Raw genomic sequence first — 17,482 nt, 5'->3', positions numbered from 1 at the left:
GTATATGGGACAGACAAGGAATCAGACTTTCAAAGAGTACAACATTATATATTAAAAAACATCTATAGGCAGGGGCGGCAGGTAGCCTAGTGGTTAGAGTGGAGGGGCGGCAGGTAGCCTAGTGGTTAGAGTGGAGGGGCGGCAGGTAGCCTAGTGGTTAGAGTGTAGGGGCGGCAGGTAGCCTAGTGGTTAGAGTGTAGGGGCGGCAGGTAGCCTAGTGGTTAGAGTGTAGGGACGGTAGGTAGCCTAGTGGTTAGAGTGTAGGGGCGGCAGGTAGCCTAGTGGTTAGAGTGTAGGGACGGCAGGTAGCCTAGTGGTTAGAGTGTAGGGGCGGCAGGTAGCCTAGTGGTTAGAGTGTAGGGGCGGCAGGTAGCCTAGTGGTTAGAGTGTAGGGACGGCAGGTAGCCTAGTGGTTAGAGTGTAGGGGCGGCAGGTAGCCTAGTGGTTAGAGTGTAGGGGCGGCAGGTAGCCTAGTGGTTAGAGTGTAGGGGCGGCAGGTAGCCTAGTGGTTAGAGTGTAGGGACGGTAGGTAGCCTAGTGGTTAGAGTGTAGGGGCGGCAGGTAGCCTAGTGGTTAGAGTGTAGGGACGGTAGGTAGCCTAGTGGTTAGAGTGTAGGGGCGGCAGGTAGCCTAGTGGTTAGAGTGTAGGGACGGCAGGTAGCCTAGTGGTTAGAGTGTAGGGGCGGCAGGTAGCCTAGTGGTTAGAGTGTAGGGGCGGCAGGTAACTTAGTGGTTAGAGTGGAGGGACGGCAGGTAGCCTAGTGGTTAGAGTGGAGGGACGGCAGGTAGCCTAGTGGTTAGAGTGTAGGGACGGCAGGTAGCCTAGTGGTTAGAGTGGAGGGACGGCAGGTAGCCTAGTGGTTAGAGTGTAGGGGCGGCAGGTAGTCTAGTGGTTAGAGGGTAGTGGCGGCAGGTAGCCTAGTGGTTAGAGTGGAGGGACGGCAGGTAGCCTAGTGGTTAGAGTGTAGGGGCGGCAGGTAGCCTAGTGGTTAGAGTGGAGGGACGGCAGGTAGCCTAGTGGTTAGAGTTTAGGGGCGGCAGGTAGCCTAGTGGTTAGAGCGTTGGACTAGTAACCGAAAGGTTGCAAGATTGAATCCCCGAGCTGACAAAGTAAAAATCTGTCTTTCTGCCCCGGAACAAGGCAGTTAACCCACTGTTCCTAGTTAACCCACTGTTCCTAGTTAACCCACTGTTCCTAGTTAACCCACTGTTCCTAGTTAACCCACTGTTCATTGAAAATAAGAATTTGTTCTTAACGGACTTGCCTAGTAAAATAAAACAGGCAAGGCAGGGACATAAATGGTAGTTTTAAAAGGGATTGATTAGAAAAACAACAAATGTGAAATACAGCCATTGTCTGTTTTTTTTGTCTAAGTACGATTACAAGCCAAATCACTTATCTGAATTTAAAATGGCTGACATCTGCTCCAGAACTAATTTCCCACCCACTAACACCAAGCAGCAGTAGTCCTAATATACAGCCAGGACAGGGCCTTGTTTTCACCCAGCTGTTGTCCTGTTACAGGCTGGATGTACAAGGTTCAGGAATGACCTAGCAGTACATAGCTTGTTGTGGTCTAGTAGCAACACTCCCAGCACAAGAACATACTGTATATTGCAAGCCCAGAGACAGTGGTTCGAATCCTGCGTCCTCCCTTCCTACTGTTCCTAGCTGTTCTCTAGCTCCCCCTTTGATTTGGGATGTGTGTACAGTTTAAAGAATACTGAAAGGTTAGTGGAACTTTATTCACCCAGCAGTATGTTGTCTTGTTCCAGGCTCTATGTACAAGGGCCAGGAGTTACCCCATTCTATTGTCCTGTTCCAGGCTCTATGTACAAGGGCCAGGAGTTACTCATTATATTGTCCTGTTCCAGGCTGTGTGTACAAGGGCCAGGAGTTACCCCATTCTATTGTCCTGTTCCAGGCTGTATGTACAAGGGCCAGGAGTTACCCCATTCTATTGTCCTGTTCCAGGCTGTATGTACAAGGGCCAGGAGTTACCCCATTCTATTGTCCTGTTCCAGGCTGTATGTACAAGGGCCAGGAGTTACCCCATTCTATTGTCTTGTTCCAGGCTCTATGTACAAGGGCCAGGAGTTACCCCATTCTATTGTCCTGTACCCCAGGCTGTATGTACAAGGGCCAGGAGTTACCTCATTCTATTGTCCTGTTCCAGGCTCTATGTACAAGGGCCAGGAGTTACCCCATTCTATTGTCCTGTTCCAGGCTCTATGTACAAGGGCCAGGAGTTACCCCATTCTATTGTCCTGTTCCAGGCTGTGTGTACAAGGGCCAGGAGTTACCCCATTCTATTGTCCTGTTCCAGGCTGTGTGTACAAGGGCCAGGAGTTACTCATTATATTGTCCTGTTCCAGGCTGTGTGTTCAAGGGCCAGGAGTTATCCATTCTATTGTCCTGTTCCAGGCTGTGTGTTCAAGGGCCAGGAGTTACCCCATTATATTGTCCTGTTCCAGGCTGTGTGTTCAAGGGCCAGGAGTTACCCATTCTATTGTCCTGTTCCAGGCTGTGTGTTCAAGGGCCAGGAGTTACTCATTCTATTGTCCTGTTCCAGGCTGTATTTACAAGGGCCAGGAGTTACCCCATTCTATTGTCCTGTTTCAGGCTCTATGTACAAGGGCCAGGAGTTACCCCATTCTATTGTCCTGTTCCAGGATGTGTGTACAAGGGCCAGGAGTTACCCCATTCTATTGTCCTGTTCCAGGCTGTGTGTACAAGGGCCAGGAGTGCAGGCTGGTGATCCACTACGAGCAGGGCTTCTCTGTCCTGGCTGAGCAGAAGGGGGAGGACCAGGTGGACCAGGGGAACCAGAACCAAGCCAAACCTCTCCTCTGCTACCCCTTCGAACGCCTCAAGATGTCCTCCGACGACGGGGTCAGGATGCTCTTCCTGGATTTCAGTGGAAAAGAGGGTGAAATTGTAAGTGTATTTTTTTTAAACAAGAAGCAAGGCATCCTCCTCTTGATATTCCACACTACAGTAGATCCACCATGTGACCTTTCCCCTACATTAACCTGGTTATCATTCACCTATCGGGACCATTGTTTCTACTAGGGACAGGATCACTCTTAACAACCGTCTCTGTTAGTTGATGACTGTACATGAGACCGTATTTCATGGAGGATAAAAACACCCAGTTGACTCATATTTCATTGCAGTTTCTCTTCTGCTCTACTGAGCCACGGTTAAATGAACACAAACAAGTAAAGATGGAAAAGTTTCCACAGAATCCCCTATACGTTAAACAGGAAATGAGTCATACATGGGCATACTGAAACACTGTTTATGAAAATAACTCTGTTTAGATGTGTTCTACTCTCAGAACACTACAACTGTAATAGAAAATAACTAATGGAACTCACCATTAGAACTCATGGAACTGTAATATAATAGAACTAATGGAACTCACCATTAGAACAAATAGAACTCACCATTAGAACTAATGGAACTGTAATACAATAGAACTAATGGAACTCACCATTAGAACTCATGGAACTGTAATATAATAGAACTAATGGAACTCACCATTAGAACTAATGGAACTCACCATTAGAACTCATGGAACTCACCATTAGATCTCATGGAACTGTAATATAATATAACTAATGGAACTCACCATTAGAACTAATGGAACTGTAATATAATAGAACTCACCATTAGAACTAATGGAACTGTAATATAATATAACTAATGAAACTCACCATTAGAACTAATGGAACTGTAATATAATAGAACTAATGGAACTCACCATTAGATCTCATGGAACTGTAATATAATAGAACTCACCATTAGAACTAATGGAACTGTAATATAATATAACTAATGGAACTCACCATTAGAACTAATGGAACTGTAATATAATAGAACTAATGAAACTCACCATTATAACTAATGGAACTGTAATATAATAGAACTAATGGAACTCACCATTAGATCTCATGGAACTGTAATATAATGGAACTCACCATTAGAACTAATGGAACTGTAATATAATATAACTAATGGAACTCACCATTAGAACTAATGGAACTGTAATATAATAGAACTAATGGAACTCACCATTAGATCTCATGGAACTGTAATATAATGGAACTCACCATTAGAACTAATGGAACTGTAATATAATATAACTAATGGAACTCACCATTAGAACTAATGGAACTGTAATATAATAGAACTAATGGAACTCACCATTAGATCTCATGGAACTGTAATATAATAGAACTAATGGAACTCACCATTAGAACTAATGGAACTCACCATTATAACTCATGGAACTGTAATACAATAGAACTAATGGAACTCACCATTAGATCTCATGGAACTGTAATATAATAGAACTAATGGAACTCACCATTAGATCTCATGAAACTGTAATATAATAGAACTAATGGAACTCACCATTAGATCTCATGAAACTGTAATATAATAGAACTAATGGAACTCACCATTAGAACTAATGGAACTCACCATTATAACTCATGGAACTGTAATACAATAGAACTAATGGAACTCACCATTAGATCTCATGGAACTGTAATATAATAGTACTAATGGAACTCACCATTAGATCTCATGGAACTGTAATATAATAGAACTAATGGAACTCACCATTAGATCTCATGGAACTGTAATATAATGGAACTCACCATTAGATCTCATGGAACTGTAATATAATAGAACTCACCATTAGATCTCATGGAACTGTAATATAATATAACTCACCATTAGATCTCATGGAACTGTAATATAACTCACCATTAGATCTCATGGAACTGTAATATAATGGAACTCACCATTAGATCTCATGGAACTGTAATATAATAGAACTCACCATTAGATCTCATGAAACTGTAATATAATATAACTAATGGAACTCACCATTAGATCTCATGGAACTGTAATATAATAGAACTCACCATTAGATCTCATGGAACTGTAATATAATAGAACTCACCATTAGATCTCATGGAACTGTAATATAATAGAACTCACCATTAGATCTCATGGAACTGTAATATAATAGAACTCACCATTAGATCTCATGGAACTGTAATATAATAGAACTCACCATTAGATCTCATGGAACTGTAATATAATAGAACTCACCATTAGATCTCATGAAACTGTAATATACTAGAACTCACCATTAGAACTAGAATGTAACATTCTCTCCTGTTCTATGTTCAGCAGCTGGACCTCCACTCGTGCCCAAAGCCTATCGTCTTCATCCTCCACTCATTCCTCTCGGCAAAGATCGCCAGACTCGGCCTGGTAGCATAAAGGTTCTGTTTACCACCAACGGACCACAAGGACTGAACAGTTCCAGACTTCTAGAGTGGAGTGTCCCGGAGTTCCACAGTGGAGTGTACAGAACAGAGGAGGACAAGGCTGATAACTGAACTACGAGAACAAGGACTGTGATGTGTAGTGAACTAGACACAGGATCTACCCTGATTCAAAGTCCACACAAACAGCTCAAAATGAATGGATCATGTTTAAAAAAAAACTGGAATGAGTTGTTTTGTGTATTTATAGAAACACATGCATTACCGATGACATCATAGCGAGAGATCAGTTACAACAGAAGAAATTGTTTTGTTCAAATCGTCGTTAAGCTGTACAAGAACAATAATCTATTGTTTTGGTACTAAAAAACATACTGGAAGTATGATCTATCTAGCGTCCATCCATCCTACGCTAATTGTTTATTCGTCAATCTCTGTCTGCAAATTATTCAGCGATTACTGTTAACTTAAATGAAAAAGTTATGGTGGAAAAGATTGTGAAGGCTGCTTGAAAATTTGAATTGTCCTACGCCTTTGGCAGCTATTATAATTCAAGGCTTAGTTTTATTTTAACTCTGTTAATGATGCACATAAATGACATATTTCTGGATTGTCTTTCAGGTTGTTCTTGTGGTCTAACTGGTGTTCACTGTATTTCCTCAACAAGAACCAATCAAACCAACGTTCCCACAAAACACGCACTCTGAAATGTGTTCAAGTCTCTGTACCAAACAATGTCTTCGCTTGTGGAGGAATGGGGTGCATCGAATGAATGCAATATGACAATTAAAATGTCAAAGGACTTCAACTTGGGATGGCCCAATCCATACAATAGAATAGAGTAGACTAAAATAGAAGACTATAATAGAGTAGAATAGAACATAATAGACTAAAATATAATAGACTAGAATATAATAGAGTAGAATAGACTAGAATATAATAGAGTAGAATAGACTAGAATATAATAGAGTAGAATAGACTACAATATAATAGAGTAGAATAGACAAGAATAGACTAGAACATAATACACTAAAATCTAATATAATAGACTAGAATATAATAGAGTAGAATAGACTAGAATAGACAAATAGAATAGACTAGAATATAATAGAGTAGAATCTACTAAAATATAATAGTGTAGAATAGACAAGAATAGAGTAGACTAGAACATAATAGACTAAAATGTAATAGAGTAGAACAGACTAAAATAGAATAGACTAAAATAGAATAGACTAGAATATAATAAAGTAGAATAGACTAGACTATAAGATAGTAGAATATACTAACATATAATAGAGTAGAATAGACTATAATAGAATATACTAAAGTATAATAGAGTAGAATCAAAGACTATATTATAATGACTATAAAATAAACTGTAAGAGTAGAATAGAAGACTATATTATAATGACTATAATAGAGTAGAATAGAAGACTATATTATAATGACTATAATAGAGTAGAATATACTAACATATAATAGAGTAGAATAGACTATAATAGAATATACTAAAGTATAATAGAGTAGAATCGAAGACTATATTATAATGACCATAAAATAAACTGTAAGAGTAGAATAGAAGACTATATTATAATGACTATAATAGAGTAGAATAGAAGACTATATTATAATGACTATAATAGAGTAGAATAGAAGACTATAATATAATAGAGTAGAATAGAAGACTATAATATAATATGACTATAGTAGAATAGACTAGAAGACTATAATATAATATGACTATAATAGAGTAGAATAGACTATAAGACTATATTATAATATGACTATAATATAATAGAAGACTATAATATAATAGAGTAGAATAGAAGACTATAATATAATATGACTATAATATAATAGAGTAGAATAGACTAGAGTATAATAGAATAGACTATAATATAAGAGACTAGTATATGATTGGCTCAGCAGAGAATTCACCAAAGAAGCACAACACACCTCCTGATTGGGGTTTACATGCCACTGAGTAAGGAGCAGGCATCCAAGCCACTCACACACAACCTGTTGTTCAGCGTCAGAGCTGTTCAGAGCCACTGTCCACAGCTTGAAGCCATCATTCAGCCCATCTAATCTAACACAAAGGGCATTGATAGACTTTCTGAATGTCAATTTATAGAAATCAGAGAACTGCTGGAGACTTTCCAAATTAAATCAGTAATTAGTGTGGCGTTTGTCATGTCCTGAGGTCTCCGTGTCCCAGCAGCCTGTCCGTTTCTAGGAGTACGGTGAGTGTGTGTGTAAGCAAGTGTGTGTGTGTGTGTGTGTGTGTGTGGGGGGGGGGGGGGGGGGGGGGTTGATTCTTCTGGGCACTTTTGGGGATTTTAGGTCCCCACAAGGATAGTAAAACAAGGACAATTGTCCCTTATGAGGACATTTCCCACATCCGCACGAGGACAAAGGCTATGCTAAATTTAAGGGTTAGGTTAGAATTAGGACTAGGGTTGAATTAGGGTTAGGTTTAGAATTAGGGTTAGGTTTAGAATTAGGCTTAGGTTTAGAATTATGGTTAGGTTTAGAATTAGGGGGAAGTAGGATTTTGAATGGAAATCAATTGTAGGTCCCCACGAGGATAGAAGAACAAAATGGGTGTGTACATTTTTTCCTACCTTAACAGGACCACACTGTCCTGACAAGTCACCACAATGTCCTGACAAGTCACCACAATGTCCTGATAAGATAGGAAAACAATAACAATTTAGAAAAGTCAGGACTTTTATGTCCTGAATTTGTTAAAATGCTATGTTAAGTTTAAGGGTTAGGTTTAGGGTTACGGTTAGTACAAGCTCACTCTCCTTGCTTGTTTTATTACATGAGTCCAAATTACTGATCTGATTTCACCTCCACTAATTAATTGAATAACTCCAACTCTCCTCTATCATGACTGAGGGTGGTTGGTCCTGATTCTGTTGAGTACGACTTAACAGAAGGAGCAGATTTTGAATTACACTAATGAGGACAGACCTCAACCTAACTCAGTAATTCTGTACTATTTACTTATATAGTTTTTTTGCCTTAAGTCATTGAGAACAGGTTCTCTTTTACAATAAGGACCTAACCAAGCTAAATATTGAAGATGCTATATTTATACCATTAAAAATAGAATGCTTGGTAGTTATCCCAAAATAGTTGTTTAAGTCCAACCCTTACCTTAGTCTAATTGGGTGGCCTGTGGTGGGATGAATCATGAGACCAAACACAATGGGGTGTGTGGAGCACCTATAGGGGAGCATTGTTAGCCTGGATGCCTGTCTGTTGTTTGGCAGTAGAGCAGGAACATACTGGCACCCAGGCCAGAGGAGAAAACAAAGCCCCCTCAGAATGTATCAGGTCCCAAGGTTGCTAACCGGAGGCTCAACCCCCAGTTCATTCCCATCATCCCTTTCATGCTCTTGGCCAGGGGAGAGAGGAGCGTCTCGACCCCCAGTTCATTCCCATCACCTCTTTCATGCTCTTGGCCAAGGGAGAGGACTTAGGGGGGTATAGAGTACTGAGGACCGAGGATGGTATATAGTAGTGAGGACTAAGGGGGGTGTAGAGTAGTGAGGACTGAGGGGGGTATAGAGTACTGAGGACCGAGGGTGGTATATAGTAGTGAGGACTAAGGGGGGTATAGAGTAGTGAGGACTGAGGGGGGGTATAGAGTACTGAGGACAGAGGGTGGTGTATAGTAGTGAGGACTGAGGGGGGTATAGAGTAGTGAGGACTGAGGGTGGTATAGAATAGTGAGGACTAAGGGGGGTGGTATAGAATAGTGAGGACTGAGGGGGTATAGAGTAGTGAGGACTGAGGGTGGGTGGTATATAGTAGTGAGGACTAAGGGGGTGGTATAGAGTAGTGAGGATTATGGGGGGTATAGAGTAGTGAGGACTAAGGGGGGTGGTATATAGTAGTGAGGACTAAGGGGGTGGTATAGAGTAATGAGGACTAAGGGGGGTGGTATAGAGTAGTGAGGACTAAGGGGGGTGGTATAGAGTAGTGAGGACTGAGGGGGGTATATAGTAGTGAGGACTAAGGGGGGTATAGAGTAGTGAGGACTGAGGGGGGTATAGAGTAGTGAGGACTGAGGGTGGTATAGAATAGTGAGGACTGAGGGGGGTATAGAGTAGTGAGGACTAAGGGGGGTGGTATAGAGTAGTGAGGACTAAGGGGGTGGTATAGAGTAGTGAGGACTATGGGGGGTATAGAGTAGTGAGGACTAACGGGGGTGGTATAGAGTAGTGAGGACTGAGGGGGTATAGAGTAGTGAAGACTAAGGGTGGGTGGTATATAGTAGTGAGGACTGAGGGGGTGGTATAGAGTAGTGAGGACTATGGGGGGTATAGAGTAGTGAGGACTAAGGGGGTGGTATAGTGTAGTGAGGACTATGGGGGTATAGAGTAGTGAGGACTATGGGGGTATAGAGTAGTGAGGACTGAGGGTGGGTGGTATATAGTAGTGAGGACTAAGGGGGTGGTATAGAGTAGTGAGGACTAAGGGGGTGGTATAGAGTAGTGAGGACTATGGGGGTATAGAGTAGTGAGGACTATGGGGGGTATAGAGTAGTGAGGACTAAGGGGGGTGGTATAGAGTAGTGAGGACTAAGGGGGGTGGTATAGAGTAGTAAGGACTAAGGGGGTATAGAGTAGTGAGGACTGAGGGGGGTATAGAGTAGTCAGGACTGAGGGGGGTATAGAATAGTGAGGACTGAAGGGGGTATAGAGTAGTGAGGACTGAGGGGGTATAGAGTACTGAGGACCGAGGGTGGTATATAGTAGTGAGGACTAAGGGGGGGTATAGAGTAGTGAGGACTGAGGGGGGTATAGAGTAGTGAGGACTGAGGGTGGCATAGAATAGTGAGGACTGAGGGGGGTATAGAGTAGTGAGGACTAAGGGGGGTGGTATAGAATAGTGAGGACTGAGGGGGTATAGAGTAGTGAGGACTGAGGGGGGTGGTGTAGATTAGTGAGGACTAAGGGGGGTGGTATAGAGTAGTGAGGACTGAGGGGGTATAGAGTAGTGAGGACTAAGGGTGGGTGGTATAGAGTAGTGAGGACTAAGGGGGTGGTATAGAGTAGTGAGGACTAAGGGGGGTGGTATAGAGTAGTGAGGACTAAGGGGGGTGGTATAGAGTAGTGAGGACTAAGGGGGGTGGTATAGAGTAGTAAGGACTAAGGGGGTATAGAGTAGTGAGGACTGAGGGGGGTATAGAGTAGTCAGGACTGAGGGGGGTATAGAATAGTGAGGACTGAAGGGGGTATAGAGTAGTGAGGACTGAGGGGGTATAGAGTACTGAGGACCGAGGGTGGTATATAGTAGTGAGGACTAAGGGGGGGTATAGAGTAGTGAGGACTGAGGGGGGTATAGAGTAGTGAGGACTGAGGGTGGCATAGAATAGTGAGGACTGAGGGGGGTATAGAGTAGTGAGGACTAAGGGGGGTGGTATAGAATAGTGAGGACTGAGGGGGTATAGAGTAGTGAGGACTGAGGGGGGTGGTGTAGATTAGTGAGGACTAAGGGGGGTGGTATAGAGTAGTGAGGACTGAGGGGGTATAGAGTAGTGAGGACTAAGGGTGGGTGGTATAGAGTAGTGAGGACTAAGGGGGTGGTATAGAGTAGTGAGGACTAAGGGGGGTGGTATAGAGTAGTGAGGACTAAGGGGGGTGGTATAGAGTAGTGAGGACTAAGGGTGGGTGGTATATAGTAGTGAGGACTAAGGGGGTGGTATAGAGTAATGAGGACTATGGGGGTATAGAGTAGTGAGGACTATGGGGGGTATAGAGTAGTGAGGACTAAGGGGGGTGGTATAGAGTAGTGAGGACTAAGGGGGGTGGTATAGAGTAGTGAGGACTAAGGGGGGTATAGAGTAGTGAGGACTAAGGGGGGTGGTATAGAGTAGTGAGGACTAAGGGGGTGGTATAGAGTAGTGAGGACTAAGGGGGGTAGTATAGAGTAGTGAGGACTAAGGGGGGTGGTATAGAGTAGTGAGGACTGAGGGGGGTATAGAGTACTGAGGACCGAGGGTGGTATATAGTAGTGAGGACTAAGGGGGGTATAGAGTAGTGAGGACTGAGGGGGGTATAGAGTAGTGAGGACTGAGGGTGGTATAGAATAGTGAGGACTGAGGGGGGTATAGAGTAGTGAGGACTAAGGGGGGTGGTATAGAGTAGTGAGGACTAAGGGGGTGGTATAGAGTAGTGAGGACTAAGGGGGGTGGTATAGAATAGTGAGGACTGAGGGGGTATAGAGTAGTGAGGACTAAGGGTGGGTGGTATATAGTAGTGAGGACTAAGGGGGTGGTATAGAGTAATGAGGACTATGGGGGTATAGAGTAGTGAGGACTATGGGGGGTATAGAGTAGTGAGGACTAAGGGGGGTGGTATAGAGTAGTGAGGACTAAGGGGGGTGGTATAGAGTAGTGAGGACTAAGGGGGGTATAGAGTAGTGAGGACTAAGGGGGGTGGTATAGAGTAGTGAGGACTAAGGGGGGTGGTATAGAGTAGTGAGGACTAAGGGGGGTGGTATAGAGTAGTAAGGACTAAGTGGGGTGGTATAGAGTAGTAAGGACTAAGTGGGGTGGTATAGAGTAGTAAGGACTAAGAGGGGTATAGAGTAGTGAGGACTGAGGGGGGTATAGAGTAGTCAGGACTGAGGGGGGTATAGAATAGTGAGGACTGAAGGGGGTATAGAGTAGTGAGGACTGAGGGGGGTATAGAATAGTGAGGACTGAGGGGGGTATAGAATAGTGGGGACTGAGGGGGGTGTAGAGTAGTGAGGACTGAGGGGGGTATAGAATAGTGAGGACCGAGGGGGGTATAGAGTAGTGAGGACTGAGGGGGGTATAGAATAGTGAGGACTGAGGGGGGGTATAGAGTAATGAGGACTGAGGGGGGTATAGAATAGTGAGGACTGAGGGGGGTTTAGACTAGTGAGGACTGAGGGGGGTACACTAGTGAGGACTGAGGGGGATATATAGTAGTGAGGACTGAGGGGGGTATAGAATAGTGAGGACTGGGGGGGGGGTATAGAGTAATGAGGACTGAGGGGGGTGTAGAGTAGTGAGGACTGAGGGGGGTATAGAGTAATGAGGACTGAGGGGGGTATAGAATAGTGAGGACTGAGGGGGTTATAGAGTAATGAGGACTGAGGGGGAGTATAGAATAGTGAGGACTGAGTGAGGTATAGAATAGTGAGGACTGAGGGGGTTATAGAATAGTGGGGACTGAGGGGGAGTATAGAATAGTAAGGACTGAGGGGGATATAGAATAGTGAGGACTGGGGGGGGTATAGAATAGTAAGGACTGAGGGGTGGTATAGAATAGTGAGGACTGAGGGGGGTATAGAATAGTGAGGACTGAGGGGGGTATAGAATAGTGAGGACTGAGGGGGGTATAGAATAGTGAGGACCGAGGGGGGTATAGAATAGTGAGGACCGAGGGGGGTATAGAATAGTGAGGACCGAGGGGGGTATAGAATAGTGAGGACCGAGGGGGGTATAGAATAGTGAGGACCGAGGGGGGTATAGAATAGTGAGGACCGAGGGGGGTATAGAGTAGTGAGGACCGAGGGGGGTATAGAATAGTGAGGACCGAGGGGGGTATAGAGAAAGCATTGTTTTGTTCATATGTGTGAGAGAAAGTGACATTCTCTGTTGGCGTTGCATTTGTTCCTACTGTGAACCGAGATAGACTAATGTTACGTCACTAGAAACTGACAGTGTTGTACTGCACAGAACAGTCGTAGTACGCACAAAGATCACAAAACACATTTTATTATATTTCATCAAATTGATGGCACAACTAAAAGAAATAGTGATATCTACAATTCTACCAATGCTTTACAACAAACAGAGACATACATGTTAAATAAACCATGTGAACACATCTAAAAGACAAACCTCCCAGTTTGTGGAATTTCCTATTAAAACAACATAAGAGAGAACTCATTTAAACAAACAATGGAATTACAATGAATGGCTGCCTGGCAACTGACAGTCACTGAAGTTCTAAAGACATAAACAAACAATGTAATTACAATGAATGGCTGCCTGGCAACTGACAGTCACTGAAGTTCTAAAGACATAAACAAACAATGTAATTACAATGAATGGCTGCCTGGCAACTGACAGTCACTGAAGTTCTTAAGACATAAACAAACAATGTAATTACAATGAATGGCTGCCTGGCAACTGACAGTCACTGAGGTTCTTAAGACACAAACAAACAATGTAATTACAATGAATGGCTGCCTGGCAACTGACAGTCACTGAAGTTCTTAAGACATAAACAAACAATGGATTAACAATGAATGGCTGCCTGGCAACTGACAGTCACTGAGGTTCTTAAGACACAAACAAACATGCTAATCACACGTTCACCTCCTGACAGACTGTACTGATGTTTCCTGTGGTGAAAGTACATTCCACTGATGGTTGCGGTTTGCCGTGACGATAAAACCAGTCGAAAACCACTAGGGATCGTTCTCTCGTCACTTAGAGGCCCGCTCCGTGACCCAGTCGATGACCTGCAATACAACCAATAAAAACACATGGGTATGTTTACAATTTACAAACTCTTCATGAACAATTTCTAACCTGAACACCCCTCGACTTCTGAAGAACATGGTTCAAAGTTCACCTTCGTAAGGGGAAGGTAAAATATGTAATAAATGGTTGACAGGTTACCTGCTTGGCATTGCTGCTGGCTGCTTTCATCATTTCCTCATGAAGGCCCCTGGACGTCTTCAGATCCTTTTGGAGAAAAGGAATACATTGTGATGCCAGCTTATGTCTCTATAGTCTCTGGGGTGATGATGTAACAGTCAGCTTATCTCTCTATAGTCTCTGGGGTGATGATGTAACAGTCATCTTATCTCTCTATAGTCTCTGGGGTGATGATGTAACAGTCAGCTGCTATAGTCAGGTCAGACAGCCAGTTTATCTCTCTATAGTCTCTGGGGTGATGATGTAACAGTCAGCTTATCTCTCTATAGTCTCTGGGGTGATGATGTAACAGTCAGCTTATCTCTCTATAGTCTCTGGGGTGATGATGTAACAGTCAGCTTATCTCTCTATAGTCTCTGGGGTGATGATGTAACAGTCAGCTTATCTCTCTATAGTCTCTGGGGTGATGATGTAACAGTCAGCTTCTCTCTATAGTCTCTGGGGTGATGATGTAACAGTCATCTTATCTCTCTATAGTCTCTGGGGTGATGATGTAACAGTCAGCTTATCTCTCTATAGTCTCTGGGGTGATGATGTAACAGTCAGCTTATCTCTCTATAGTCTCTGGGGTGATGATGTAACAGTCAGCTTATCTCTCTATAGTCTCTGGGGTGATGATGTAACAGTCAGTTTATCTCTCTATAGTCTCTGGGGTGATGATGTAAGTCAGCTTATCTCTCTATAGTCTCTGGGGTGATGATGTAACAGTCAGCTGCTATAGTCAGGTCAGACAGTCAGCTTATCTCTCTATAGTCTCTGGGGTGATGATGTAAGTCAGCTTATCTCTCTATAGTCTCTGGGGTGATGATGTAACAGTCAGCTGCTATAGTCAGGTCAGACAGCCAGTTTATCTCTCTATAGTCTCTGGGGTGATGATGTAACAGTCAGCTTATCTCTCTATAGTCTCTGGGGTGATGATGTAACAGTCAGCTTATCTCTCTATAGTCTCTGGGGTGATGATGTAACAGTCAGCTTATCTCTCTATAGTCTCTGGGGTGATGATGTAACAGTCAGCTTATCTCTCTATAGTCTCTGGGGTGATGATGTAACAGTCAGCTTCTCTCTATAGTCTCTGGGGTGATGATGTAACAGTCATCTTATCTCTCTATAGTCTCTGGGGTGATGATGTAACAGTCAGCTTATCTCTCTATAGTCTCTGGGGTGATGATGTAACAGTCAGCTTATCTCTCTATAGTCTCTGGGGTGATGATGTAACAGTCAGCTTATCTCTCTATAGTCTCTGGGGTGATGATGTAACAGTCAGCTTATCTCTCTATAGTCTCTGGGGTGATGATGTAACAGTCAGTTTATCTCTCTATAGTCTCTGGGGTGATGATGTAAGTCAGCTTATCTCTCTATAGTCTCTGGGGTGATGATGTAACAGTCAGCTGCTATAGTCAGGTCAGACAGTCAGCTTATCTCTCTATAGTCTCTGGGGTGATGATGTAAGTCAGCTTATCTCTCTATAGTCTCTGGGGTGATGATGTAACAGTCAGCTGCTATAGTCAGGTCAGACAGCCAGTTTATCTCTCTATAGTCTCTGGGGTGATGATGTAACAGTCAGCTGCTATAGTCAGGTCAGACAGTCAGCTTATCTCTCTATAGTCTCTGGGGTGATGATGTAAGTCAGCTTATCTCTCTATAGTCTCTGGGGTGATGATGTAACAGTCAGCTGCTATAGTCAGGTCAGACAGCCAGTTTATCTCTCTATAGTCTCTGGGGTGATGATGTAACAGTCAGCTTATCTCTCTATAGTCTCTGGGGTGATGATGTAACAGTCAGCTTATCTCTCTATAGTCTCTGGGGTGATGATGTAACAGTCAGCTTATCTCTCTATAGTCTCTGGGGTGATGATGTAACAGTCAGCTGCTATAGTCAGGTCAGACAGACAGTTTATCTCTCTATAGTCTCTGGGGTGATGATGTAAGTCAGCTTATCTCTCTATAGTCTCTGGGGTGATGATGTAACAGTCAGCTGCTATAGTCAGGTCAGACAGTCAGCTTATCTCTCTATAGTCTCTGGGGTGATGATGTAACAGTCATCTTATCTCTCTATAGTCTCTGGGGTGATGATGTAACAGTCAGCTTATCTCTCTATAGTCTCTGGGGTGATGATGTAACAGTCAGCTTATCTCTCTATAGTCTCTGGGGTGATAATGTAACAGTCAGCTTATCTCTCTATAGTCTCTGGGGTGATGATGTAACAGTCAGCTTATCTCTCTCTATAGTCTCTGGGGTGATGATGTAAGTCAGCTTATCTCTCTATAGTCTCTGGGGTGATGATGTAACAGTCAGCTGCTATAGTCAGGTCAGACAGTCAGCTTATCTCTCTATAGTCTCTGGGGTGATGATGTAACAGTCAGCTTATCTCTCTATAGTCTCTGGGGTGATGATGTAACAGTCAGCTTATCTCTCTATAGTCTCTGGGGTGATGATGTAAGTCAGCCTATCTCTCTATAGTCTCTGGGGTGATGATGTAACAGTCAGCTGCTATAGTCAGGTCAGACAGCCAGGTTTATCTCTCTATAGTCTCTGGGGTGATGATGTAACAGTCATCTTATCTCTCTATAGTCTCTGGGGTGATGATGTAACAGTCAGCTTATCTCTCTATAGTCTCTGGGGTGATGATGTAAGTCAGCTTATCTCTCTATAGTCTCTGGGGTGATGATGTAACAGTCCGTTTATCTCTCTATAGTCACTGGGGTGATGATGTAACAGTCAGCTTATCTCTCTATAGTCTCTGGGGTGATGATGTAACAGCCAACTTATCTCTCTATAGTCTCTGGGGTGATGATGTAACAGTCAGCTGCTATAGTCAGGTCAGACAGCCAGCTTATCTCTCTATAGTCTCTGGGGTGATGATGTAACAGTCAGCTTATCTCTCTATAGTCTCTGGGGTGATGATGTAACAGTCAACTTATCTCTCTATAGTCTCTGGGGTGATGATGTAACAGTCAGCTTATCTCTCTATAGTCTCTGGGGTGATACTGTAACAGTCAGATGCTATAGTCAGGTCAGACAGCCAGCTTATCTATCTTATTTAACATAGTTGAACAGGGCAAATTAAAAGCTCAGGACAAGGCAATACAAGACAATCTGTCTAACAATCTGTCTTACGGTCTTAGTTGTCATTCTGTCATTGAAAACTTTTCCAAAGAGGGGCCAAGGGACTTCTAGGGGCCAAGGGACTTCTGCTAAATGTCAAATTCAAAGAATGGGGAAAAAAGGAGAGGAACCTTCAGATAGAATTTGGAGATTTCAAACAGTCTTTGACCGCAGGCGGCAAGATTCTTGTGTTCTCTGGTGATCCCATGATGCTTCAGCGTCTTCGCCACAACCTCTTCTAGCATCTGGAACAGAAACAACAGAAAACACTCTGCATGCTGTTCTGAAGGTTAAATAAATAAAACGTGTGTGTGTCAATGGGAATCACTGACATTTCTCTACTTCAGGGATGGGC

General features: G+C 43.2%; 2 protein-coding genes across 3 annotated transcripts in view; one reads left to right on the top strand and one right to left on the bottom strand.

Annotated features, from left to right (window-relative positions):
• Window positions 1-5,922, top strand: part of LOC110507038 (syntrophin, basic 1) — a 48,773-nt gene extending 42,851 nt beyond the window's left edge. The window contains exons 6-7 of one of the 2 annotated variants that reach the window (XM_090186213.1): window positions 2,724-2,938; window positions 5,210-5,922. In XM_090186213.1, the coding sequence (XP_090042339.1) occupies window positions 2,724-2,938; window positions 5,210-5,302 (308 nt within the window). In that variant the 3' untranslated portion in view covers window positions 5,303-5,922. The remainder of the gene's footprint in view (window positions 1-2,723; window positions 2,939-5,209) is intronic. The other variant, XM_090186216.1, reaches the window with a different exon arrangement.
• A 7,132-nt stretch (window positions 5,923-13,054) lies between these two features.
• Window positions 13,055-17,482, bottom strand: part of LOC149984770 (mdm2-binding protein-like) — a 63,277-nt gene continuing 58,849 nt past the window's right edge. The window contains exons 20-22 of the mRNA XM_090186180.1: window positions 17,259-17,372; window positions 13,985-14,050; window positions 13,055-13,824 (exon numbers count right to left, since the gene is read on the bottom strand). Coding sequence (XP_090042306.1) covers window positions 13,789-13,824; window positions 13,985-14,050; window positions 17,259-17,372 — 216 coding nt within the window. The 3' untranslated portion in view covers window positions 13,055-13,788. The remainder of the gene's footprint in view (window positions 13,825-13,984; window positions 14,051-17,258; window positions 17,373-17,482) is intronic.

Source organism: Oncorhynchus mykiss, chromosome 2, assembly GCF_057628025.1.
Source record: "Oncorhynchus mykiss isolate SJ-2025 chromosome 2, ASM5762802v1, whole genome shotgun sequence".
NCBI classification, from domain to species: Eukaryota; Metazoa; Chordata; class Actinopteri; order Salmoniformes; family Salmonidae; genus Oncorhynchus; species Oncorhynchus mykiss.
The sequence above is the reverse complement of the archived record's forward strand: the minus strand, read 5'-3'. Positions and strand labels throughout refer to the sequence as shown.